The 25745-nt window shown below is 39.3% G+C and overlaps 1 protein-coding gene across 4 annotated transcripts in view; it reads right to left on the bottom strand.

Moving 5' to 3' along the window:
• Positions 1-25745, bottom strand: part of Ddx4 (DEAD-box helicase 4) — a 52728-nt gene that overhangs the window by 17873 nt on the left and 9110 nt on the right. Inside the window, exons 4-15 of one of the 4 annotated variants that reach the window (XM_021180692.2) lie at positions 23466-23558; positions 18373-18450; positions 16315-16365; positions 11402-11461; positions 7559-7660; positions 6617-6697; positions 6050-6106; positions 4072-4119; positions 3930-3977; positions 3489-3631; positions 2511-2663; positions 1947-2101 (exon numbers count right to left, since the gene is read on the bottom strand). In XM_021180692.2, coding sequence (XP_021036351.1) covers positions 1947-2101; positions 2511-2663; positions 3489-3631; positions 3930-3977; positions 4072-4119; positions 6050-6106; positions 6617-6697; positions 7559-7660; positions 11402-11461; positions 16315-16365; positions 18373-18450; positions 23466-23558 — 1069 coding nt within the window. The remainder of the gene's footprint in view (positions 1-1946; positions 2102-2510; positions 2664-3488; positions 3632-3929; positions 3978-4071; positions 4120-6049; positions 6107-6616; positions 6698-7558; positions 7661-11401; positions 11462-16314; positions 16366-18372; positions 18451-23465; positions 23559-25745) is intronic. The other 3 variants (XM_021180694.2, XM_021180695.2, XM_021180696.2) reach the window with 3 other exon arrangements.

Below are 25745 nucleotides of genomic sequence, written 5' to 3'. Positions count from 1 at the left end.
ATTGTGGATGGGGCCATCCCTGGGCAGGTCTTCCTGGGTTCTATAATAAAGCAGACTAAGCAAGCTAGGGGAAGGAAGCCAGTAAGCAGCAGCCCTCCATGGCCTCTGCATCATTTCCTGTCTTCCAGGTGCCTGCCCTGTTTGAGTTCCTGTCCTGATTTTCTTCAGTAATGAACAGTGTTGCAGAAATATAAGCTGAATAAACCCTTTCCTCCCCAACTTGCTTTTTTTTTTCATGGTGTCTCATCACAGCAACAGAAACCCTAACTAAGACACAGTGCAATCAAACCACTGGACCACTGCAAACTTGGCTGTTATCTCATAAGAGACTATATGCCAGAAACACACAACAAAGCTGCTCCCCAATCCTTAACCATCACAAAGTGTGGCATGATACTGATTGTTGTAACCAACTGGATCTTAGAGTAATTTGTTAGGCATCAATAGATAACACAATACCAAATGTTGGTTAAGTATATAGTTAAACTGAACTTCTCACTTGAGTAATAAAAATGTACATTAGTGTACAGTAACAAAAGCCACTCTACATGCAGATCCTTAAAAGAGAAAACCTGGGTAAAGTGGCACACACCCATACTCCCAGTTATTCAAAAGGCTAAGACAGGAGGATCACTTTGGCTAGGAGTTCAAAGTCAGCTTAAACAAAAAAAGCAAAGCCTCACCTCATAAAAATTAAAACCATAAATTGTCTTTCTCTGTCTCTCTCTCTCCCTCGCTCCCTCCCTCCCCTGACCCCACCCTCTTTCTGTGTTCAGAAGCCAGGGTCAAAGTCAGGTGTGTTCCTGTTACTCTCCCCTTAGTTTTGGGGACAGGATTTCTCACTAGGCTGACTGCCAATGAGCTCCTGGGACTTGCCTGTCTCAGTCTAACCCCTCCAGCACTGGAATTAACAGAGGCACACTGCTGCACCCAGCTTTACATGCAAAGTGTAGGGATCTGAACTCAGATCCTCATGTTCACAAAACAAACACATTCATTAACTAAGCCACCTTCCCCAGCCCCCATAAAAGCTTTGCACAGCAAGACATTAAATTTGATTGTATAAAAGTCGTCTTCTACACTGTTAAGCCAAAAAGTAGGTAATTACCAGGGACATTCAAGGTCGTTTTGTAAACTTTTCAAAGTTTTAAAAAATGTACTTATTTATTTGTATGTGTGCTTGCATTATATATGTGGACTATATGTGTATAGTCTCAGTGGAGGTCAGAATAAGCAATTAGAGCCCCTAGAACTGGAATTAGAGGTAGTGTGAGCCACCGAGTGTGTGCTGAGAACCAAACCTGGTGTTCTGCAAAAACAGAAGGTGCTCTTAACCTGAGTCATCTCTCCAGCTGCCCCATCCCAGTTTAAATATGCCTTATAAACCAACCAGAAAGGTCATCGAGACGGCTCAGCAGGTAAAGACATTTACCTGTAAGTCTGATGTTCTAGATTTCGTCTTTGGAACCCACATGTAAAAGGAGAGAGGACACTTCCAAGTTCTTAGCTCTCTCAGTTATTTGAGAGAGGGCACACATACACACACAAATAAATATTCATAAATAAATGCAGAAATAAAATATTTTTAAAAATTGCAAATAAAAAGAGCCAAGGATGGTGCCAGACACCTATGATCTGGCTACTTGAGAAACTAGGGGAGAGTATCAATTTGAGACTAGTCCTGGCAACTTAGTGAGATCCATCTCAAAGTTTTAAAGGAATGTAGCTTACTGAGAGAGTGCCTGCCTAGCACACGCAAGGGCTTTGCAGTCAATCCTTAGTGTCAGAAAAGGCAAGCTACTCAACACCAGTATTTGAAATTTTTTCTTATTTTTTACATGCTACCTAATTTTGTTTCTTCTAAAAACATAATAAACAAGACTATAAGAAAATGCAGCTCATTCAATTATACTAAAGCTGTGTGAGTCCAGATGTGCTTTACTTACCCAAAAGAGAACTTTCTGGCTTCCAAGTAAATCTGGTTGATCAGTTCTCGAGTTGGTGCTACAATAAGACACTCTGGCTCCTGCAGTTCTTTAAAGCGACTGGCAGTTATTCCATCCCGCATCATATGAGCCAAAATAGGCAAGAGAAAAGCTGCCTAGAAGTTAAATTGATTGATTTACAACTTAGCATTTTTGTCCCTGCCAAGAGCTAGTTCTACTTTATAGCCTTAAGACTTCCTTCCTTCTTGCTGGTAGATTTATGATAAAAACTTAGCATAACTTTTATTGCAAGGAGTTAACTGGGTCTTCTTAGTCATAAATTAATCTAGCTCAACATATTAGTCTTTTAAGAAAGTAAGCATATTTATGTATCTTGCACAGTGACAACATAAACACCAAGAAAATCAGAAATTAGAAGACCGTGAATCCTAATGACGGCTCAGATTATCTACAGATCTTCTAACCAGTAGAAGAGATTCAGGCTACTTAGGAAACACCAAAGTAAAAAAACAAAACTCAACAACAAACAGTTTGACAGCTAGTCTATTTGGAAAGATGACTTACAGTCTTCCCAGACCCTGTTTGAGCACAAGCCATCAAATCTCGTCCTGCTAATACAATGGGAATGCTGTATTTCTGCACAGGAGTAAGCTTAGTATAGCCAGCTTTAGCAATGTTGTTATTCAGTGTCTGACAGAGATTAGCTTCTTCAAAAGTCTAAAGAGGGAAAGAAGTCAACGCCTAAGTGATAAATGGCAGACATCGAGTGCTCACCATCCCATAAACACCCTCTGGGGGAGGGAACCTTAAACTTAGACTCCACCTTACATAGCAACATACCCCACTATAAACATGCATTTTCATGACACTGGGAAACGATTTCCCATAAACATTCCTTGTCAATACTTTATCAGCCCTCATAAATCCTGAGGCACAGAAAGCTCTGGTAAGTAACGAAGGCTTACTGTGAAGATAATTAACAGGCAATAGGAGATTTCTGCTATTCTCCATACAAAATCCCACTTCCCATGGCTGAAGAAACAGCTCAGCAGCTGAGAGCACTGGCAGCTCTTCCAAAGGATATGAACCCACATAGAGACTTACAACAACCATCTGTAATTCCAGTTCTAGGGGCTCTGATGCCATCTTCTGGCTATTACAGCCACAAGACAGTCATGTACAAAGACAAAACAGCCATACACATAAAATCCACATCCTAAGAGCTACTTTTCTCACGTAATTAGGATGTGAACATTATGCAGACATGTACATAAATGTATAATTAAGTAAAACACTCGAAATGCTAAAAAAAAAAAAAGAAAAAGTAGCCTTTTCCATAAATTTAAACAAAGTTCTTAATATGGTATGGGGAGTAGAGATGAATTCCAGTACTTCCTCTTGTGATACAGCAATCCTACTGAAATGGTAAGCAATGCCTCTCAATTGTCATTCAAGGATCGTAGGCATGGAAAAGGTAACTTCATATTGATAGCAATTTCATCATACCATGCATGTATATCAATACAGAAATAATACACTGACCAAAATTGCCGGTGGTGCATCATGTCCAGATACTTCAACAAGTATGGTGTCATATTTATCAAAGTTTATGCCTGTCTGATAATGTGCAAAGATGGAGTCCTCATCCTCTGGTGGAGGAGGGGGTATATATGTCACTTTTGGACCTTGGAATGTAAATAAAAAATATAATTTACAAACTAGAAGTACAAACAAGAGAAAATGACAAAAACAGACAAACCCAAATAGAAAATAACTGTTAAGATTATTAATAATTAATATTATAAGTGTAATAACTACTAAGATTTTCATTGTGCAAATGTTTTTAATTTAACTAAAGCTTTAAATATTTTTTTTCCAGACAAGGTTTCTCTGTGTAGCCCTGGCTGTCCTGGCGCTCACTGTGTAGACCAGGCTGAGGAAATTGTGCACATATTCAGCTAGATAATGCAAACACCAATGTACCTTGAATATCACTGCTTTCACCTCCTTCAGTTTCTGACTTCCAAGAATCTTAAAGGGGATAAAACCAGAAGGATAAATGTTAACTGAGGAATAAAATAACAGTACTATAAAGATCAAAATCTTTTTCCAAAATAAAACTTACTCTTTCCAGAACCTGTTACTACTTCTTCATTTAAACCTTTGTAACCACCTATTAAAGAAATTCAGAGTGATAATCAATTACGACACAAAGCTGGGCGTGTCTTTACTCTCACGGTCTTAAAACCGAGAGCATCTTTAAAGTCACTGCTTACAAGTGGGGTTAGAGGCTACAGGCACATCTCAGTGCTAAGTGTTAATTTAATGTGCACAAGTCCCCGGGTATGTCAATCCCCAGCATGAGAAGAAAGGAGGGAGAGGAGAAAAATGAGATGGGAAAAAAGGTAAAGAGAGAGAATCTTACACATTTTAAGGTTGTTTAGTAATCAACATGATGGTTTTATGTGCATTACAGACTGCGCTATGTCTTTCCTTAAGCTATGAGATCTTTTCCCTGATCAGCAAGGAAATAATTTTCTATAAGAAACTAAAACTGCGTTGGGAAGTGCCTAAGACCATTCTTCAGCATCCATGACTCTGCGAGGACCACCCAGATTGTGGCCGTCGTCGTAGCTATGATGTACTAAAGTGAATTACTAAGGAGCATACTCAACCAAGAAAGAGGGACCTGAGTCAAGCTTCCCAGTCGTCTCTAAGGGAGTTTTGACAACACAGTATTTACCAGAGCACTTCAGAGACTCATCCAGAATTTTCACTTGAAAGTTGGTAACTTCTGTACCTTCTGCCTAGCATATAGCATAAAATCCAAGACCCTCACAGAAAAAGGCAGTATTCAGCATAAACTACATAATATATTTAGGGCACAATGATTTACTCTTATCGATTAAAAGAATGGCAATCTGTCCCAATTCCAAGTCCTCCAAAGTTAGCTAAGCAATTCATCTGACTAGAGTAAGGGATGCAGAACCTTGCTTCCTTTCCTATTGATGTGACAAAAGACAGCTGAAGGAGGCGAGAATTAATTCTGGCTGGGTTTTGGGTACAGTCCATTATGGCAAAGCAGCCAGGGCTGCAGGAGCCTGAGGGAGATGGCCACATGCGCTAGCAGTGAGGGCACAGAGAGCAGAACGCAGGCGCTCAGCTCACCCTGCTTTCCATTCGTTCTAGGCTCCCAGCCTGTGGAATTGTACTGCCCACAGGAGTCTTCACACCTCCATTAACCCAGTCTAGGAAATCCCTTACACACAAGCTTGGCTCCCAGGTGATTACAGATCTTGTCAAGTTGACAATATTACCTATCTCTTGTCAACTTGACAGTTAAATGGATCACCTTTGAACTCCTGTCTTGTATCCCTTTGTCCTCTCTGACTCATGGCAAAATGCTTTGAGTCACACTTCAAAGGCCCCCACAGGCTTCTCAGCTCTTCAGTGTATCCAAGCCTCCTTCAGACAAGCTGTGAACATCTGGGATGATCTGAGTTAAATGGATTCTAACACTTTTTTTGTTCAATGTTGGAAAATGTAAGAAGGCAGGGGCTTCAATACTTTGAATGCTTTTAGACTAATGATTTACCAAAAATCAAGTAACCTTTATTGATCTACTAATTTGAAAAGTATTTTAAGTTTTATACAATACTTAAGTATTTATGCTCTGGGGAAAAACCTTTTTGAGAGTAAAGAAGTCACATTTATTATCTTTCCTTTACTCTTAGATTATGAAAGGGGTATTTTAATAATTTGTACAAATATCTCGATATTTAACATCTACATGATATCCCACTTGTGGTTATATTAAATATTTATTGATGAATTTTAGGTGATTTTCAGGTTTCCTAATATAAAGAGAACTCAGTGAGCATTCTTGTGCATGTGTTTACAAATGCTCCTATCATTTGTGAGTCTTACAATAGAATTGCTAGACCAGAAAGAAAATAAGCTGATATTAAGGAACTTGAACAGGTCATAAAAAGTTCATAGTTATCAGGTATGTAGAAACAATAACAATTACTTTTATCCTAAAGAAAATAGACTTAGATTACAATAAATGAAGGCTGACAGAGAAGTCAGTCAAGTAAGCTCACCTCGGCCACTTCCACTTCTGCTTTGGTAAGTGTCACCATTGCCTGTAAGACATTGCACTGCAACACATTAGAGGAAACACGCCTCCCGACTCCCCTTCCCCTCAGATACACAAGGAGAAGAACTGTATTCAATAGTCACTCAACGGGATTCCTAGGCCCTTTGATTTTTTTAAAAAAAAATTTTACAATTAATTTAAACCTTACCCCTTTTAAGGCATTTTCACTTGTAATTGTAATACAGTTGTAATTTTTTTTATATTTCACCTCAAACCATACATATCATTTCCCCCTCTACCTCAGAAACTTTCTTTGAAACCAATGCAAGCCTTTTTTCCCTTCTTCCCAATAAATATCTACTGCCATCTCATACTGTCAGCCCGCTCAGAAAAGGCAATTCATTGTGCACCACTGTTCTAAGGGAGGCAAAACTACACACGTATTTCTGCCTACATAACTAAGCCTCGGGGGAACTGTGAGCTAACCTGGAGATATACTTAAACATGCCCTCTTGCTAAAAGCATAAGAACATATATGACCATCAAACTCAGTAACAGTTTCATTTCTCACCTGAATCACTTGCTGCTGGTTTCCTAGAACCAAAAAGGCCACCACCACGCTGTGTCCCCTGATCTTGGTCAGATTCACTATCTTTATTTGAAAGAAACAGAATTTGACTGTGTTACTTTTAACAACATTTTACTCCAAGCATGGCATTACAGGTTAAAAAAATGTGTAAAATAGTATAACAAGAATCACAATATATATATATATAAGTGTCACAGAAAGGATTTCTCTACAAATTATATACTTGAATTACAAATAACTTCCTCAAAAATAATGTTATTTTATAAATAAGTTAGGATCAGTATTACCCCAAACAGAAGTCTCCTCCCCAAAATGGGACTTTTATTGTGCAGAGAGACCACACTGTATTGTCTCACTGCCTGTTCACCCAAACATCACCCCTGCTCCCACCACTGCCAATTTAACACTATCAGCCCTGGCCTTCAAAGACCTGTACAGTTTTTAAAATAAGGGGCAATTTATTTAACTTTATATATTTATTTAATGAGTATTGAAAATTTATCAATGTCATTAGTTTACAAAATTACTATTGAGAGACACATGTATTCTATGTGATTTATGAAAAATAATACTTTCTTTCTAGAAACTGTTGGCTGTCAGACTTTAAAATAAGAAGCCATGTTGTTTGTGAAAGAATATATGAGGGAGAGCCATATAGAAGACCACTCATTCATAAGGTCAGCCATAGTCCCCAGCCTCCAGGCACTTAGTAATACACAATGCTGTATAAAGACTTGGGAGCTAACACAAACTTCTGAAATAAGTGCTCCAAGTTATTATTCAGTTACCCGTGTTTCTGAAAATAGTGATACATGACATGGAGTGGACACTCGTCTGCTCCTCTACTAAAATATTCGCATCATAGCAACTTTTTAAAAACAATTTCCAACAAATGAACCCTTTCTTATGCAATCCACTACTAACTTGGTCTTCCTAGACCAAATCCTCCACGGCAGCCTCGGAAACTTCCTCTTCCACCTCTTCTGAATGGCCTGGATGCTTCTGAATCATTTCCATCTTGATAGCCTGCATCAACACACACACAACAGCAGCACAAAACAACAACAACAAAGGCATCTTGGAGACATGGTAATGGGATTTACCATTTGTATGATTCAAGTGGCTTTAATCTAAATTAAAGAATTGACTAAATATTTAATATTTAGATTAAATAATTTAATCTAAGTTAAAGAAAACAGTTAACTTTTCAAAAGTCACGACTGACCTGTAGACCATTCTCCTTTACTGATATAGATATTGCTATGACAAAAACGGCATTGCTTGAAGACTCAAGACTGAGTCAAAGACACATGTTGCTTGAATAGCACAGTAAGTTGTCACAACTACACCATTAGCTAGATTTCTACTATGTAGTACCAGATTAAACAAACCCAAGTGTATATTTGTCCCCTATAAAAAAATAAGATACTTTAACAAAAGTACAGAACTCAGGTCCATGTAAAGTCTCTTTCCTGTTTCAAACAACAAGTGTGACTTCCTTTAATGCAAAGGTAGATCACTTTCAAATGCTAAAAATACATAAAAAATGTTTAGTTTATGCATTTGCTACTATTTATAACAACACAATGATTACTAAAATCCAAAATCCTATATGTTTGAATTATTGACAGTAAATTATGTATATTTTAAAATCCTGATCATACAATAACACAGAGCTAAGTAAAAGTGCATTCATGGGCTGGAGATCTGGCTCAATTGCAGAATTTCTTGCCTAGCATGTAAGAGAAGCTGTGCTTTATCGTCAGCACCAACCAAAGAACAATCAAAGAAAATTCAAATTTACGTATCTATTAGCTAACCTAGACCTTAATCTGTCAACTGTCTATATGTTAATTGTTATTTTCATTTAATAATTTTAAATTATTTACATTTTTTAAAAAAGTCTATCAACTTACTCGCTTTTTTTTTTAAATCATAAACTTCTCTTTTTCTAAGCAGGAACTATTTTCATAAACATTGTCAAATAAGATATAAAACATATATATAGATTTAAAACATAATAAAGCCAAATGGATCTTCTATCCAGCTTAAGATTAATAAGCTCCTAGTACAACTGTGCCCATGGGGGGTTGTTTGGTTTTTGCCTTGTTTCTCTCAAGTACCTCTCTGCCTCACAGACCCAACCAACACTGCCTTGTACTGCCCTGTGCTTATCATCATCTATGTACACAGACCTAAGAATCCTGTATAATTCTGCTGTGAAACCACAGAGAAGCCATTCCACATTTCTTCTGTTTGGCTTTCCTAGTCTACTGAGGAAGTGTACTCTATCTCAGGAGCTCCAGTTTAATCTGCATCTACTGTCTTCTTATCTTCTCTTTACTGTCTTATCGTCCTTCAGGAACTCAGCTTACTAGTCCCCACCAAATAAACTAGCTGTACCTCATCACCATGGTCTACTTTTATTGCTATTGGGTAATAAAACACTTCACATTTTGACTCTAAACTATAAATTGAGAAAAATCAGTTCTCAAACCACAAAGGTTAGACATCTATTACTGATTCAGTTTTTTTCTTTTTTATTGTACTTTATTTAATGAGAGAAATTGTCCATGACACAAAATCTATAGTACAATTTCTGTGTTTCTTCTGGTCTTACTAAATGATCAATCTGTAATTTCAATGTATGATGAAAAAAACATCTAGTTTATAATTTTAGGATCTATGATTCCAAACAGAAATGTTACATGAAGTCTGCTAGCTAGCTGGTATACAAAGCTATAGTGGTTTCTGGTTTGCTCCCTCCTACTTTCTGAGGGAAATAGAACTAAAAACATACTAGGATTCGCACATTCTCCCCTTATGCTATGTTCATTGCTAGTTATATTTTGTTTGAAACATAACATCAAATAATGTTATGATTACCGATACATGCATTTTTAATTCTACCACCTTATGGTGGTTTGTCTCTGATTTTTTTCCCAGTTTTTTGTTTTTATTGTTGTTGTTGTTCTCCTTTAGTGTTCTAACTAATTCATGAATAGCTGGAGAAATGCTTTGTAAAGATCAATTATTTATTTCCAAATGTAAAATGCAAAAAAATACCTTCCTTGTAAAACTTGATGTCTTTGGAATTTGGTATTTCAGCAGATGCTTTGGCCATGGTGTGGGGGGTTGAGGTTAATTTTTTTTAATTGAATTATATCATTTTCCCCACTGCCCTTCCTCACTCCAGTCTTTCCTGTGTGCCTCTGTCCCTGCCCCTTCTAGCATATGGACGTGTCTAAAGATTAATACCACTTTATTTTCTCCTTTCTCTGATTATCCTTCAGTTTTACTTAAAAACAACTTCTAGCTGGGTGTGGGGGTGCACGCCTTTAACCCCAGCACTCAAGAGGCAGATTTGTAGACCAGCCTGGTCTACAGAGCGAAGTCTAGGATAGCCAGGGCTACACAGAGAAACCCTGCCTCCAAAAAAGAGGAGGAGGAGCAGGAGGAATAAGAGGAGGAAAGGAAGGAAGAAGAAGATATATAAATTAATCTGACTTAAAGGTAACACAGATATTCACCATTCTCCAGAAAACATTCAGAATATTTAAAAATGTAACAATCTTTCTACACAGTTGGTGTCCAAACCAAACCAAACCAAACCAAAACTGGTTGTAAGAAACAGGAAAGCTCCCAGGGACTAAACCACCAACCAAAGAGCACACACGGTGGGTCTCATGGCTAGCTACATATGCAGCAGAGGATGCCCTAGTCAGACATCACTGGGAGGAGAGGCCCTCAGTCCTGTGAAGGCTCTATGCCCCAGTATAGGGGAATGCCGGGGCCAGGAAGCAGGAGTGGGTGGGTGGGTTGGTGAGCAGCGGGAGGGGACAGGAGGATATCGGGAGGGTGTTTTTGGGAGGGAAAACCAGGAAAGGGGATAACATTTGAAATGTAAATAAAAAAATATTGAGAGAGAGAGAGGAAAGAGAGAGAGAGAGAGAGAGAAGAACAGGATGCAGCTCAGCAGGGGGAAGCCAGGGCACACCGCCCAGCAATGGCTTTTAAAAACAAGCAATTCTAAAAGATGTACTTAATTTCATATTTCCCCACTATCACATCTTTGCAGAATTCTGGCTTAGGAGACAGATTTCTTCAATCTGAAATTGAGTGATAGCTTTGCTAGAGAGGGAGAAGAGCCTGTTGTTCAGTCAGTCAGCTAACTATGTTACAGGCAAAAGGAGGGATTCTCCCAAGTCATACCAGCATGGAGTTTCAAAGAGGAAAGCCTTTATCACAGATGCACACTCTATCCTAACTTACTGGGCTTTCCCTTTTCCTTTTGAAGGCATCTCTGCTGCTGTCTTAGCATGTCTCCCTAGATATTCATGAAATATGCATGATGGTTGCTATAACATGTCACCTCATATTTGTTATAGGTAGAATTAACAAAGTGTACTGAATTATCATGAGAGCTGAACAAAAAAATGTGCAATTTCTTGCCTCTTCCAAATGTCTAATGACCTTCCAAATGTCTAATGACAAACACATTCTCAGTTATCTAAACTGTGACTGATCAAAACACCAAAAATCCCTCTTTTGTCAATTATGACCTTCTTAAGATCCTTGGGGACCAAATCCCCACTGGCAGAACTGAAGAAGTGGAGCTGCAGATAGCCGCTCGAGTATCAGGAGCAAGAAGCACGGATCGACATAGTTTTCTTAACGTTTTCATTACTTTTCTTTTGGCCCTTCTAAAGTCAGTTTTGTCCGTTTCTTTTCGTCTTATAAACAAATGGTTCAAAGCATTGTCCTTACCACCTCGCTTGGAAAACCCTCTGCTTCGAGTCTGATTATCTTCACAGTCATTGTTAGACTCTTAAATAGAAACATAAAGATGTGAATTGCATCTAGGTAATTTTAATGACATAAGAGCTAAGAACAGAACTGTATCAAAAATAGTTTTCAAGTTGAATATAAACATTGATTCTTAAAATAATTTTACTGGGAACATAAAAACATTGCTCAGAGTAAATCCCCTATACAGTATATCTATGAATATCAATATTTAATGTAAATGATTGAGCACCCACTATTTGCTTACCACAAAACCAGACAAAACAATACAAAAAGAAAAACGTCCACAAGTAAACAAATGGTTCAGAAAAGCATTCGTAGGCTATTAGAGACACATGACTGTTCTATTTAAAACTGTCATTTCTTTTTCTATAATTTACCATTCTTAGCAATGCTAGACAGTTGTGCTTTCTTACATCCATGCAAACTTTTCCTCATTTTTCCTAATTAACTCAAATAACTCAACAGCTTTTCTGTTTTAATGACAGTACAACTATCCGTTTAGGGCTTCTCTGAACAGTGGTGTGAGGACCAGTCACAACACTGATGGATACTCAAGTGAAATGGGTGAGAATAAATGTCGAAGCTCCATTCCCAGACTTTATGTTCCTAGTGCTGGGTGGTAGCAAGGAATGCACAATTTTTTAAACTTTAAACGTTTTATATTATTAATATAACTCTAAGCTCTTCAGAAGTTCTAGAACAGCCTATTTGGGGAATACAGAGATAGCCTCAAGATATCTAGCACATGTCACTGGTGTCCAGTATTCAAGAACTTCAAACAGAAAGTCAAGTGACCAAACAGCTTACGGGCTATCATCTAAACTCCTACAGTACCTGTCTAACTAATATGTTTTGTTTTATATTTTTAAAAACATTATCCTGATAGCTAGCTGAAGGCCCTGCTCCTTGACTATCTGAGCCTCAGCAGTCAGCCTGTTTTATACTTATTGGTTCTTTGGGAGTTGCACATCATAGATTCCTCCCCCACACCCTTTTTACCCCAGAAAAAAAAAAAGTCCCATTTGTGTTCTCTATTTATTCACGGGGGTATGGTCAAGCTCTCAGGGCTCTGCCCCCTAATGGAGCTGAGACCTTCCCCTCCTGCATCCCTGCTGGAAGTCATTCACTGTGGAAGGTGAAACCCCAGCATCCTATTTGAGTTCTCTCTGATGGCTTCCTGTCTAGGCTGTTACTACTTTTTTGAGGGGTGGAGGAAGGCTTGAGGTAACGGTAAGGGTTGTCACAGAAACCTTCCATGTCTCTTTTGCAACTGTGCATCTGCAGTCATCGATATCACTGTAAAAGTAACTTATTTGCTCTTTACAGATTCGGATGCAGTCAGCATGTATTCTGAAAGAGAGTCATATAATGTGGGAGCTGAAAATCATGCAACTGCAGGAGTCAGTCCAGAGCAAGAGTGAGGCTGAGAAAACTCGTCCTGAGGCTGGCGGGAATAGGACTGCTTGCTCCTTGCTCTGGGCCAGCATGTCCCAGCGCACATAAGCCTTGCATCCCACACGGCCTCCATCCCTGAGGGTAGTCACATAGCCTGGTGGTCAGTTTACAGGTTAAACTTCCTCTCCCTGTAAGGACATGTCCAGCTAACATATGGATTTCCTCTTCATGCAAATGAAGCATTCCTAGCACCTCAACCCCAGTCAATGATACACACACACCACAAAACCTACCCACTCCCCAAGGTTTATATAATCCTTATTTAACTCCAAATAAAGGGAGCTGTTGCACTCAAAACTGTCTGTGGAGAAGGCCATTTCTTCTGCTCCCACACAGACCAAGTCCCTCTAACCGACCTAAGCCCAGCTAAGCTTAATCCCTTCCAGGCCAGCCCCAGGGTACAATGATGCCTGGATATCCAGAGTGGGAAAGCAGACCCAGGCCAGCACTCTAACACAACTTTCTTGAAAAGAAGATTTAAGCAAGAGAATTGGGGACGAAAGTGTTTTTAGACTCTGAGATAGAGGAGAGAGCTGACTCATACTACTTTAAGAAAAATACCGCATAAATCAGTTTAGGATATGGGTGGCTTTTGTCATTTTTTTGTCATTTTAAAACATAATGGCATTAGGCAAACTTGGATGAAAACCAATCCTATACTATATTCTAACTGCTTGTGACCATTTTAGAAGTAACTAACCATTTTAGAAGTAAGTTTAAGTTTAAAATAAAAAGTTACCTTTGTGGATCTAGAAGATAAAGAGAGTACAGATGAAATTAAGTAAAATTAAATAGTTACAACCTAACAATTGCACAGCCTGTGAACAATGTCCTGCATAACCTATGCAGCTGGCACTGCTCTAAAGGGATAAGTCATTCATGCACTCCCTCCTTTCTGCCTTCCTACCTGTCACAGTCTGACGACAATTGCCAGAATGGTCATAAACTCCGAGGCACAAGGACATTCTTATTTATCTTGTTGTGTTGCATTTGTTCTTTAAGACAGAATCTCTCTTTATATGCTAAACTGTCCTACAACTCTCTGTGTAGACCAAATTTGCCTCAAATGAATGGAGATCCACCTACCTCTGCCTCCCAAGTGCTGGGATTAAAGAGATGAGACCCAAGCTTGGCCTGATCTTCTTAGTGTTCCCTGAGCTAGGACCAGAAGACAAGCTATCACACCCAGCTTTGTTTTGCTGTACTAACTTTAACTCTCAGAAACACCTTGTCCAGCAGCTATAATCCTCATCTTATAAACAGAGAAAAACAATCTTTAAACAGTTAAATACCATTTTTAAGGCAACACAACCACCACGAGGATGATCTGGGTCTTAAATTTCAGGCATTCAGCTCCAAAATATCCGGCCCTTAGGACCACACTACACCAAGTGAGGCAGAGCCGTAAAGCACTGGCTGTGGCACAAGCAACACCTTAACATCTAAACATCTTGCTTGGTCATCTAAAACCCGTTCCTGGATTTGTCCACAGCTGCGGGACTGAAGGAACTTGATCCATATGTGTCATTTGTCTTCTCTGAGAGGAACAAAGAAAAATAACAGAAATAGACAAAAGCAAAATCCATTTTGGAGAAAGCACTCTAGCATAATGAAAACTTGGAATTTATGCTCTGCTGTTATTTGATCCCCCACTGCTAGAAAGGATTCAACTGGGAGATGCAGGAGTCTGTGCTTAGATGGGAATTGTCTTGACTATGGTGATGGTTAGGTTTCATTGTTGACTGATTTAGAATCATATAAGACCACAACTCTGAGTGTGTCTGTGAGACTGTTTCCGGGGAGATAGATCCATCCAACCTCCATGTGGCTCTCACTACCCCATGCGCTAGAGTCCTGATGTGAATAAAAATGACAGGAAAGGTGAGCTGGGTGCCTCTTTGGCCCCTCTCTCTCATTGTATGTGCAACAGAACCAGCCATGCCCCACTCCCTCTGCCATGCACCCCCATGACAGACTATTGCCTTCTTGGAATAAATTTCCTTAAGTTGCTTTTATTACAGTAACACAGAATAACACAGAAAACACAATATAACCAGTAAGTAGGTTAAAAATTAATAGGGTAAAACAAAAGTATTCAAAACTAAAGAAATCTTTAAAAGTTTTCCTCTTGAACACTAATTCTCCTTTATATGTTTTCTTTTGAATGGGACAGGGTTAAAAGCAATGGTTGGAAGAAACTGTCTTATTTGATAGAACTATAATCCAATCCTAAGCCAGGTATGGTGGCTCATACTCCCGGCACTGCACTCAGAAGGCTAAGGCAGGAGAACTACCATACGTTCAAAGCCATCCTGGGCTACAGTGCAAGCTCATGCTCAAAAGCTACACATTACCCAATCTCAATTCTTAAAGTTTTAGAGATTATGTTTAATCTTAGTTTTGACTTTGGTAATCAAAGTATATAATAAAATAAGCCCCTATTCTCTTTCCTCCAAATGCTGGGGATGGAACCCAGGGTCTTGTGTATATTAGACTACCACTAAGCTCCAATCCAAGATCAAACCTCAAATATCTAATTAAGAAATGACATTAAATATTTACCACAAATTGTACTATGCCCTGTTCTTTTACTGACAGCATAATAGCTAGCCCATAAGATGGACGGCCCCATTCTACAGTGTAGTAAACACTGGCTTGGCGTGAATTACTGGCTTTAGTTACACCAGACTAGCAGGTAGCCAGGGCTGAGAACTCTGCAACTCAATGTCAAGATTTGATACATTAGTGTTTTTCAGACAAAAACCATCTCAAAATCACCAGAGATGCACTGTATATACAGTTCCAAGACCCTGCACAAACCTGGTCCACCAGACACAGTAAAGCAGCTGACCTTCTAGAACATCATTCCGTTCTCACCATGCTTGTCCTGAGAGCTTGGGTACCTTAGACATGCTTTTACTCTGAACAGAGATTCATTTTCTCATCACTTTCCTCTTAGACTTACTTGAATTTAAAAATAAAATTTGCACATGTGCATGCATGCGTCTATTTGTGTGTGTGTGGGCTTATACATGCCACAGGGCACACATGGAGGTCAGAGAGCAGCTTTCTGGAATCAGTTATCCCCTTCTGACATGTGGTCCTAAAGATTGAACTCAGCTCATGAAGTGTGCTGGTAACTGCAAGTACCCTACAGTGGAGTTTAAGTCTTGACTTACTTTTTCTAAAGATAACAATTTTCAAAGGTTGTACTTTATAGGTTAGCTAAGACAGGTGGGAAATACCAAATTAAAGGTGCCTGGATTCTTTATCTACACCCTTGCCTAAGGTCTCTACAGCTGCTTCATGAAACTGCCTCATGAACTTAGAAGCGGAGTAAGACTGCCAGTCTGAGTCTCTCTAGTACGTGCTTCTGACAGTGTAAGTTTTTAAAGTTGCACAGAAATACAACTTACCTTTCCAGAAACCAGAGCTATCACCTTCTTCAAACTTGTTATTTAAAAAACCTATACAAAATATAAAAGAGAACTGCAAATTTCTGAAAGAATTTCTTTTACCTCTATAGTTTAAAAAACAGTTTTCAGGACTGGTGGGATGGCTCAATACAACAGTGAAGTAAGTGCTTAGTGCTCCATCCTAAGGGCCAGGGTTCAGATCCCTCACGTCAGGTGGCTCACAATGCCAGTAATTCCAGCTTCAAGGGATCTGACACCCATGGCTAACCTCCAGAGGATGTGTGCAGAAACACATACAATGTGCATATACACATAAATAAAATCTGTTTTAAGAGTCTTTCAGGGACAACTAGTTATGATGACCCTACAGAATGAGATAAACTCTCTATAAAAACAACATACACAGACACAGGATGAGAACTAATTCAAATAATACTAAACTTCTGCCTCTATCAGATTATTAGCTCTATTCTTTTAAATTTAAAAATGTTTCAGTAGATTTTATATTATTTCAAATACCCTATATCCCCCCTTATATGCACAGGCAAGACAACAGTATGTATCACTATAACCATTATTTGCTTTCTATTCAAAATATCAAAAATAATATATTTGGGGCTGAGGGGACGGCTCAGTTGATAACGTGGCTGCCATGTAAGCATGAGGGGCTTGAGTCCAGCCCAGTCCACTGTGACAAAGTCACACACATGGTCCCTGTCTATGATTTCCACACTGAGGAAGCAAGAACAAGAGCATCCTGGGGCAGGCAGGCTGGCCAAATCAATAAGCTCTGGGTTCACTGAGAGACCTGTCTTTAGTGTGCAATTTTCAGGGAGCTGGGTACAGTGGTGCACGGCTGCAGCCCTAGGTATCTGGAAGCTAATTACAGTGTATCTATCGCCTGAGTTCATGGCTGAGAAACCTACCTGGGCAGCATAGTGAGATACCCCAGGCTGTCCTGCTCTAGCTCACACATACAGAAGAGATACTTGGGGACACATACCTTAAAAGTAAATGTCAATATGGAATGCCTATCAATCATTATCTAAACTATATTATAAAGAACTCAGTTACAACTGGGCTTGTTTCATATAAGAACCATCCAGTTACTTAGGCAGTTGTTCAATTTATAAATGGTATGTGTGTTATCATCTACAGGTTTAACCAAATTTAAACCTTTGTGGCAATAAAATATAATGGAAGTTTAATACACAATTCTCGTATAAAAGCAAAAGTATTCACTGTATGATTGACCAGAAAAATCCTTTAGCAGGTATTTCCTTTCAAAATATATACATAATTCCTAAAAAGAATATTATTTCTACAAAAAGCCTAAGTATTAAATTAAATATCTTCAAAGCTCTTGTGAAAAGGACTCTATCTATTCTAGTGCCGTCTCCATGGCTGCCTGCACTTCCTCAATTCTGTGACCAGGAAGAGTCAGTGCTGAGCTCCTGAGAAAGGAAACTCCTGTCTCTGCATTACTGCTCTCTCCTTGCTCAGCTACAGAACTTGCTCAGCACGTTCCCCTACAGAGGTACGAAATCAATCAATCACTATAGGAACTGGGAGCCCTAAGGAGTAAAGGAGGAAAGAACATAGGCTTGTGTGCAAGGTGAATCAATGATGCTACAGCACGAGAAATGCAAATAAATGGAGGGCCAGCAATGGTCCAGCGCGGGTTAGAGTGCTCACTGCAAAAGCCTGATCTGACCTGGGGGCCCACATGGAGGAAGGAGAGAAGCAATGGCTGCAAGTCACTCATATTCTCCACACATGCACTGCAGTACATGTGCAACCCCCTAAACCTACCCACTCCTCCACACATGCACTAAGAAGAAACTCTTCTTTAAAAGACAAACGGACATACCCAGACAAACTGCACATACCCAGGACAGCATGGGCTGCTGCCTTTACACGATGCCTATACGAAACCACTTTCTATGAGCCTTGTGATTTCTACATGGCACACACTTTCTGTGCTTTCCTTTCTAAAAAAATAAACTGGAAGCCCTGGCGTCAGCTAAAAGTGTGGTTGTAAAACGTTACAAGTATTACCTCTGCTTCCAAAGCCCTTCCCTCTTCCGAAGCCACCAGGTGCGCATGCGCTCTCCTTCTTACTACACTCGCCAGTATCTGAAAAAATTTACTTAGACTTAATATCCAAAATTATGTCATCAAAAAATAGGGCTGAAATTAAGGTTTGCAGTTAGACGACTTTTACAGATGGTAAGAAAATAGAAAACAAACTTAAAAATAAGTTATATACTTGAAAGGTTTTCTTTAATTATCAAGTTATGATTCAAGAATAAAAATCATAAACCTACTAATGGTAAAATGTAAGCTCTACTCATTATATTTCCTTCTATCAAGAATTCACTTCATGATCCCTGATTTAGTATAAACTAAACCCCCTGCCTCAACAGACTAAAGCATTATATCCAGCCCACATGATGATCTTCATTATTGAAAATCTGTTCTATATTAATTTTATTGTCCTACTATTTATTTTCTAACACCTCTGTCACTTCCAAGCTTCCTACTTTAAAAACATTTACACTTATTTCTGTGTGAGCTCCGTGTGAGTATGCATTTGAAAATCACAGGGTGAACTCTACTCTTCCATGATGAACCAAGCCCCGGTTGTTGGGCTTGGCAGAAAGCACCCTTACCTGTGAGCAACCTTGCCAGCACTCTACTATTCTTCTATTTTTGAGAGTCTCATCATGTAGCCCTAGCTGGCCTTGAACTCACTAGGTAAACCAGGCTGGCCTCAAACTTAGAGATACATTTCTCTCTGTGCTGAGATTAAGGGTGTATGACACCACCCTTAATTAGTTGTTGTTGTTGTTGGTGGTGGTGGTGGTGGCGGTATATATGTATGTATGTATGTATGTATGTATGTATGTATGTGTGTGTGTGTGTGTGTTCGTGTGTGGTGTATTTGAGTGCAGACTTATGTATGCCATGGCACATATGCAAAGATATGCAAAGGTCAGAAGATAGTTTTCAGTTTACACTCTTCTTCCAGTCTGGAATTGGGGGTGGGGCTGGGGGCTGAACTCAGGGTATCAGACTCATATAGAAAAATGAGCCAACTTTCCAGCACACTAAATAACTCCATCTTCATACTGTGAACATAGAGTTGTTTTTTTTTTCTATATGCTGTTCCCTTTGGCATAGTATCCCTGCTTCCCTATTCTTCCTGACCGATCCCTCTGTGAAGGCTTCTCTAGCACTCTATCATCCCGAGAGCTAGTACTCCCTGGGCCTCTTCTTAGGAATAGTCCATGTGTTTCTCACCACTAAGTCAAGAGCCAGCTAGGCTTAGTCGGACAAACTAGATACTTAGGAGGCTGAGGTAGGAAAATCCCTTGAACCCAAGAGACCGGAACCAAACTGAACAACACTATAAGAATCTCGTCTCAAAAAAAGAAAAATACTCTTAAGGTCAGAAATACAGGGAGGATCGTTGGTTGTTTATAGTATTTTCATTAATTGTCGAGAGAATCTCATACAGTGTATTTTGAGCATATGTGTAGGTGTGCGTGCATGGGCATGTACACACACAAACACACACACAAACACACACACAAACACACACACACACACACCCCTTACCTTCTCTACCTGGAATAGAAAAGAACAACAGAGACAGCCACAACAGAGACAGCCAAATCAGCATGCACTGTTACTATAAACTGTAACTGTGAGAAAGTTTTCTGTGGGCCCTACAAACTGTCTTACCTCTCTCTCTAACATTCCATTTTAGAGGTGTTGAAGGAAAACTTCAAAATTCCTAAAAGCCTGTATTAACTACACATGCCAACAACCAAGTGTTTTCATCATATCTTAGGAACTGTAATGTAATCCAAGAACCTAAAGGTACTCAGCCATCATTTGAAGGCTGCAAAAAGCTAATCAATGCTATATTTCAATTCTAAGAATCAAATCAAAAGCACATTAACACACACTGAATTACACAAATTCAAAAAAATCACTGCCAAGATTAAACTATATATAAAATTTTAGGTCAGCCATAAGGAGAAGAACTTCTGAGATTATATATAGTACCAAGAATAACTGTTAAAGTTATTGCCATTCAACCAGAAGGGATATTTTGGTTTTGTCTGAGACAGATCTTACTGTGCAGCTCTGGACTGGTTGTGAGCCCACAGGCTCCCAAGCTTCCGTACTGCTTGGGACTATAGCTGTGCATTACCACACCTAGCTCAGAGTTCTAGTTTTAAAACATCAACATGCATTTCAACCTAAAACATATGAAAATAGCTTGTAACAAAATCTGTTACATTGGCCCTTTTCTCATTGAGAAGTACTATTTAGGCCAGGCATGTCATCACATGCCTTTAATCCCAGCACAAAAAGAAGAAAGGATTCTGGAAGTATAGTCTTCTACTCTTATTATTTAGAAGCTTTCATCAAAATATATCATACAGCCTCTTTAAAGTTTGAAAATATAATTACACTGTTAATTCTCTCCTAAATATAACACTAAGATATTAAGTATTTCTGCTGCCAGCAGGAGCTAGCAAAACCTTTGAACTTTTGTCTCACTTACATGGTGGAGATTAGTGTGGTGTGCACGCTTATAACCCTAGCACTTATGAGGCCGAGGCAAGAGGATCACTCAAGTTCAGAGCCAGTCGGTTTACATAGCAAGTCCACCACAGATAAGGCTATACTCTTTAAAATGGGAAAACAAAACAACAATCCACTATATGATCCAAACCATCAATGTACATTAATATGTAAACATTTAAAAACAAAATATACATTAATATTTAAATATCATAACAATTAGTAGTGAGGTGCTCAAATATAAAATTCAAATTTGTGTTTATATATTAATAAGAAATTAGGTTTTCCAAATGTCAAATGAAATACCTTAATTATGATAGCAATAGAAAAAGAGTTAATCAAGTTTTTCAAAAGATAAATTTAAGAATGAGTGTTGGCCTCCCCCTGAGCAGCACAGTAGAGCTGGCCCTGATGGCGCAGGGGAGCTGGCTACTTGCCTGCTGTGAGGTGGTGTGAGCAAGGGCAACAGAGAGTGCTCTCCTCTCCTCCTCAACACCTGAGGCAGTCAGGAGAGCTGGTCCCAAGGCCATGAGAACGGGAGAGCCGGCCCTCTCTGCCCTCACTGGCTGCATGCAGCACAGGAAGAGCAGGCTGGCCCTGCACCCACCTGGGCAACACAGTAGAGCTGGCCCTGATGGGGAAGGCACAAGTGAGCCAACCCAAGGGTGAGAGAGTGAGAGAGCTGGTCCAGCCCTTTTCCAGCTGCAGCACTGGGTGAGCTGGCCAGGGCAGTGCTGAAGAGTTCTCCCTGGTGGTGCCCAGGAGAGCTGGCAGGATGACCAACTTAGCTATCACCCAGGCCCAGATCCAGGGCTTTAAGTTGGCCCACCCTCAAAACCTCATCTATTATCTGCTGGAGCACGTGAAAGGCTGGTCCTGCTGATCCAAAGCTACAGCAATCTCATGACACAGAGCAACAAAAGGATACTCAAGAGGAGTCCTGGTAAGGAGCTAGTATTGATGGTGTAGCAGAAGCCAGAGGCCTCAAAACCAGACCAGTGACTCACTGCAGTGAACATCTGTAAGTAAAGATGTGAACATCTGGGGGAAACACTGTGATACACCACAGCTTCCACAATGAGATGTTTTCTATGCTTTGTTTTGTTTATTTTTCTTTTCTATTTTCTTTGGAGGGAGGAGGTTGAAAAGGCAGAGGGAAGATAAGAAGGATTGGAGAGAAAAATGGGATTGAGGTGAATGATGTGAAATTCACAAAGAATAAAGATTAAAAATATATATATTAAAAGAAGCACAAAGAGAAAGAAATGGGTGTTAGATACTTTTAAATTACCCAACAGTCCTAGCTATGCTATGTCTTGAAAGACAAAAAGCTCATAAAGGCTCGAGTTAGCATGAAATTTTAGGACCATGTTATTGCATTATAACAAAACATAGTATAAAATTTTTCAGCACTTTAATATCAAACTCTATTAATTATGGGGAAATGAAGGTATTTTGCTCTATAACTACTAAACCCAAATGTTCCTAGTTTTTCGTTTGTTCATGTGTTTGTTTAGAGAAAGAGTTTTGCATGCAGCCTAGGATGGCCTTAACTCAAAATCCTCCTGCCAAGTGCTGGAATTACAGTGCACATGACAAGTTTTGACAGCTTAAAAATGTAATTTTAAAACCCAACATTTAGGATGTGGAGGCAGGAAGATAAGAATTTTAAGGCCAGTCTCAGCTACACAGCAGATTTGAGGCCAGTCTGAGTTAAAGAGACCCTGTCTCAAAAGTAAGTAAATAGCTTGTCAGACTTAATACCGATGAGCTAACAGAAGTGTGTCCCACACTGCTTTTGTTAAGAAAGCTAACACCCAAGTTCCTTATACCCTAAGCTCCCAAGGTTTTTACAACATTCTTCTCACATCAATTCCTAGAAACAGAAACCTGAAATTAAGCAGCAGCTGATCTATGGGACCAATCTGTCTGTCTGTCCACTTAACTATGTCTTCTAATACCAGAGAGATAAAACAGCATGAAGTACTCAGGCATTACCCAGTGTGGTGGACAGACCTCCACTCCCAGCACTTAGGAGGCTGTGGAAGGAGGATCCCAAGTTCAATACTTGTCTGTACTGTATTACACATGGAGTTTATGAGCAGCCTGTGTTTAAGGCCAGCATGGATTATACTATATAGAGTTTAAAGCTAGTTGGGCATGCCTGTCCTCGTTTCTCTGCCCCACAGCCCTGACATTAAATAAAAATTAACTTGCCAAGCAGTGGTGGTACATGCCTTTAATCCCAGCATTCAGGAGGCAGAGTCAGGTGGATCTCTGGGAGTTCAAGGCCAGCCTGGTTCTACAGAGCAAGTTATAGGACAGCCAGAGCTACGCAGAGAAACCCTGTCTCAAAAAAAAAAAAAAAAAAAAAAAAAAAAACCAAAAAAAAACAAAACAAAATTACACACACACAAAATTAACTCATTATACCAACAAGACCTATTATCCACTAAGTTATAGCAGACTTACTAGCTTTGCACCAAATAGCTAATCAAAGCCCCTATGCCATTATTCAACAGTTCGGATGATTAAAGAAAGATGGTGCTTACCTCTGTTTCCTAAACTTCTTCCAGAAGGAAACCCACTTCTCATGAAATGATCTCTTCCAGAAGGCCCATCTTCCATTTCTAAAGCAAACAACACTTCAAAGCAAGTCAAATAAAAATGTGTGTCCAGATATACAAATTTAAAGCCTTTTCAATGTGCCACACACTTAACAGAGAAATTTTATTTACCGACAAGAAAAGTGAGATCCAAGCTACTTGGGAGGCTGAAGCAGAAGAGACCCATGAACAGTCTTAGCTACAATATAAGTTCAAAGCCAGCTATGTATTGAGATACATTCTCAAAACAAAATTGAATCACAGAGTTAAAAGAGGGCTAGGAATGTATCTCTGTCTTGCTTAGGATGCATGAGGCCCTAGGCTCCATCTCTAGTGTAAGAAGGAAAATGACAACAAAGAGCCTGACTGAAAAGTGAGTTGTGTTTGTTAGTACCTCTCTAGGAGAATATCCTATGTTCCAGTAGCTTCTATAATGACCCTGCCTATAGATGGTTCTAACCACCATGAGCTGGCCCTCCTAGATCAACTAGCAATAAGGAAAATGCTCCCCATACATGGTCTCAGACCAGTATGATCAGGTAATTCTTCAATTGAGGATCTTTCTTCTAAGTGACTCTAGGCTGTGTCAAATTAATGATAAAAACTAACCAGGGCACAATAATTAAAAGCAAGAGACAACATAATAAGATTCCCTTTCTGGGAAAAATGAAAAGAAACCAGATCAAGTATAACTTAACAGAATGAAAAGGTATAGAAAGCAAGGACAGCTAAACAAAGTCAAGCAAGTCTGTGTCTCAACAACAAAAAATATGTCAATATACATCCATAAAATTCAAATGAAATTTGATACAATTATGTCAGAATATATAGAGAAATCTAAAAAAGAATCAGTCACTGTCAGTGGACTGCAAACCCAGAGGCCAAGATTTTGAATAATTCGGTGATAATTTGGTAATTTGAAATGTTATTATTTAGTTCCTAACTTTTAAATTTCTGACAATTATGTAGGTATCTATCGATTTTAGTCTACATTCACTTGACTAGAATGTGCTGCAATAAGAAAATAACTTTCTAAGTAGGTCCACAAGCTACACTTACAATCATAAAATAGGACCAACACAATGAGTCAGTAAGGGTACGTGCACCAAGCCTGACAGCCTGCGTGCCAGCCCCAGAGCCCACATGGTGGAAGGACAGACCCTGACTCCTGCCAGCTGTCCTCTTCTCTCCACTCCTGGGCTGCAGCATGCATGCATGACCCCACCCAAAATACACAATACATGTGATACTCAAATTGGTTTTGAAAATATTTTTAATTGAAAAGAACTATAAAAAAGTCCTTGTTAACCAAAAGAGGTGCACTTTATTTCTCATGCGATTCATTACCTTAGCCTAAGCATTCATAGATCAATAGTTATGGCTTTTAGTGGGTGGTTATTTCAATCTAATTTTTAAATTCTATGACAACAGATCACGACGCTCTCTTATGATATAGGCCTACTTCATCCCTTTACTGAAACCGCCTTTTGTTGATAGCTCAAAGAACCAGGTTCCTGCTGGTTACGTTATCAAATGCACTTTTACACACCCATCTTTTTCATGTTTAAAAGATCTCAGTCTTCATGCGGAGGGAGCAAGATTAGCTTTCTCTTAGTTTCAGGCAGGCTCTTGAGCCTCTGGTTATATATTAAAGCCATACATTTAAACTTTTATGGGAGAAGTACTCCTTGACAGTAGCAAAGGTTTTAATGAACTTTTGTCAACAGATTTACCTTGAACTTAAAGGAGCCATAGGAATTAAATTTGCTTTAACTACATCAACTGAGTCTCAACCCCCCACCCCCACCCCTGCTCACATTCTACAAACTACCTTGGCACAGTTGGGTTTTTTGTCTTCACTTTAAGCCAAGTTCTAGTGAGCTAACAGTTCCACTGACTGTAAGACGCTTTACCTCATCCTCTAACTTTAATGGAGAAATGATAAACTCGTGTGCCCACAGGCCTTGCGTTTGACTTCCTTAAAATGAGCAGTAGTTCACATGCATACACAGCGACTTCAACTCCCTACAGTACAGTGCAGTACAGTGCAGTGCAGTGCAGTAGTCTGGTTGCCAGGGGTTGGACACAGAAGGAGCCAGGAGCTATTATTTTTATAGGAACAGAATTTCAGTTTGCAAAGATGAAAAACATCTCAAGGTAGATAGCAGATGATGTAGCATGTGAGTGCTTAATGCCTGACAACTAACTATACACCTAAAACCAGTG

Source organism: Mus caroli, unplaced genomic scaffold, assembly GCF_978045245.1.
Source record: "Mus caroli unplaced genomic scaffold, Mus_caroli_1 scaffold_15, whole genome shotgun sequence".
In the NCBI taxonomy this organism is placed as follows: Eukaryota; Metazoa; Chordata; class Mammalia; order Rodentia; family Muridae; genus Mus; species Mus caroli.
Note: the sequence above shows the minus strand (reverse complement) of the source record. Positions and strands in the feature narration are given on the sequence as shown.